A 2,476-nucleotide genomic window follows, 5' to 3' on the forward strand; every position below is an offset into this window, starting at 1 on the left:
GTGCCAGGGCGGCAGACCGGGATCCGCATCGGGATCGGCTGGAAGTGCGGGATCCTACAGCGGAAATTCGGGATCTTCTGGAAATTTGGGATCCTACGGAGGAGATTCAGGATCCTACAGCGGAAATTCGGGACCCTACGGGGGAAATTCGGGATCTTCTGGAAATTCGGGATCCTATGGGGGATTGGGATCCTATGGCGGAAATTCGGGATCCTACGGATCGGGATCCTCTGGAAATTCGGGATCCTATGGGGGATCCGGCCCAGGCTCCTACGGATCTGGATCAGGGAGACCGGGATCTGGAAAACCCGGATCGGGCAGGCCCGGATCCCAAGGGGGGAGTGGATCCCAAGGGGGAGGCGGATCCGGCTCCTACGGGGGATCCTCGGGATCCTACGGGGATGACGTGGGATCCTACGGAGGGTCGGGATCCTACGGGGGATCCTCGGGATCCCAGGGCAGACCGGGATCCTACGGGGGCGGTCCAGGATCCTATGGGGGATTAGGATCTTATGGGGGATCCTCGGGATCCTATGGGGGATCGGGATCTCAGGGCAGGCCAGGATCCTACGGGGGTGGTCCAGGATCCTATGGCGGATCGGGATCCTATGGAGGGTCAGGATCCCAGGGCAGGCCAGGATCTTATGGAGGATCCTCGGGATCCAAGGGCAGACCGGGATCCCACGGCAGTGGTCCGGGATCCTACGGCGGATCGGGATCCCAGGGCAGACCGGGATCCTATGGGGGAATGGGATCCTACGGGGGTGGATCGGGATCCTATGGAGGGTCGGGATCCCAGGGCAGACCGGGATCCTACGGGGGAGGTCCGGGATCCTATGGGGGAATGGGATCTTATGGGGGATCCTCGGGATCCTATGGGGGATCAGGATCTTATGGAGGCAGACCGGGATCCTACGGGGGAATGGGATCCTACGGGGGATCCTCGGGATCTTATGGGGGCAGGCCGGGATCCTACGGGGGAATGGGATCCTATGGGGGATCGGGATCCTCTGGAGAAGATTCGGGATCCTCTGGAGGCTCTGGATCCTACGGGGGCAGCCCAGGATCCTTCGGGGGACCGGGCTCCTACGGGGGGGACTCTGGATCCCTGGGGGGATCCTTCGGGGGATCCCGGCAGCGCCCCGGCTACAAGAACCCCGGGATCCCCTTCGTGCCGGGGCTGCACCACCCCGCCCGCCTCGGGGGGCGCTTCCCCATCCGCCGGGGGCCGGGATCCGGCCAGGGATCCGGCCTGGGCTACGGCCAGGGATCCGGGCAGGGATCCGGGCAGGGATCCGGGCAGGGATACAGCCAGGGATCCGGTCAGGGATACAGCCAGGGATCCGGTCAGGGATCCGGGCAGGGATCCAGTCAGGGGTATGGTCAGGGATACAGCCAGGGATCTGGTCAGGGATACAGCCAGGGATACAGCCAGGGATACAGCCAGGGATCCGGTCAGGGCTATGGCCAGGGATCCGGTCAGGGATCTGGTCAGGGATACAGCCAGGGATCCGGTCAGGGATCCGGTCAGGGCTATGGCCAGGGATCCGGTCAGGGATCTGGTCAGGGATCCGGCCAGGGATCCCGCCAGGGATCTGCCCTGGGATCCGCCATGGGATCCGGCCAGGGATCCGGTCAGGGATCCAGTCAGGGATCCGCCCTGGGGTCTGCCATGGGATCCAGTCAGGGATCTGGTCAGGGATCCGGTCAGGGATCCAGGGCCGAGCCCGAGCTGGGATCCAGCTCCGGGGGCGGGGGCGGGGATGGGTGCGGGGGGTGCCGGAAATAGGGGAGGGGTCCCGGGGGATCCCGAAGATCCCAAAGGATCCCGGAGGGTCCCAAATAAAGTCTTGGATCCACCCCCGGCCTCGCCACTGTCCCCAAATGTGGTGGGGGACTGGGATGGGGAAACTGGGGATACTGGGGGGACTGGGGGGGACTGGGAATACTGGGATGGGAACACTGTGGATACTCGGGATACTGGACTGGGAATACTGGGGATACTGGGGGACTGGGAACACTGGGGACACTGGACTGGGGATACTGGGGATACTGGGGATACTGGGGATACTGGGGGGACTGGGAACACTGGAGGGACTGGTGGGACTGGGATGGGAACACTGGGGATACTGGGAATGGGATGGGGACACTGGGAACACTGGGGATACTGGAGACACTGGGAATGGGAATACTGGGAATACTGGGATGGGGACACTGGGAATCAGGGCACTGGGCATACTGGGAATGAGGTGGGGGCACCCATGGGGATACTGGGGAAACTGGAGACACTGGACTGGGGATACTGGGCATACTGGGAATGGGATGGGGATAGTGGGAACACTGGGAATACTGGGATGAGGACACTGGGATCACTCTCAGTCCTGTCCCCTCCCCCCCTTCCATGGGCTCCCAGTATAGCCCCGCCCCCAAACCAGCGCTCCCAGTCTGGCCCCGCCCCCAAACCAGCGCTCCCAGT

General features: G+C 63.8%; 1 protein-coding gene across 1 annotated transcript in view; it reads left to right on the forward strand.

Moving 5' to 3' along the window:
• The first annotated feature begins 922 nt into the window (after window positions 1-922).
• Window positions 923-2,476, forward strand: part of LOC121351468 (zinc finger and BTB domain-containing protein 12-like) — a 5,911-nt gene continuing 4,357 nt past the window's right edge. Inside the window, exon 1 of the mRNA XM_041463611.1 lies at window positions 923-1,275. Within this exon, the coding sequence (XP_041319545.1) occupies window positions 923-1,275 (353 nt within the window). The remainder of the gene's footprint in view (window positions 1,276-2,476) is intronic.

This window comes from Pyrgilauda ruficollis, unplaced genomic scaffold (assembly GCF_017590135.1).
Source record: "Pyrgilauda ruficollis isolate IOZ18807 unplaced genomic scaffold, ASM1759013v1 scaffold1682, whole genome shotgun sequence".
NCBI classification, from domain to species: Eukaryota; Metazoa; Chordata; class Aves; order Passeriformes; family Passeridae; genus Pyrgilauda; species Pyrgilauda ruficollis.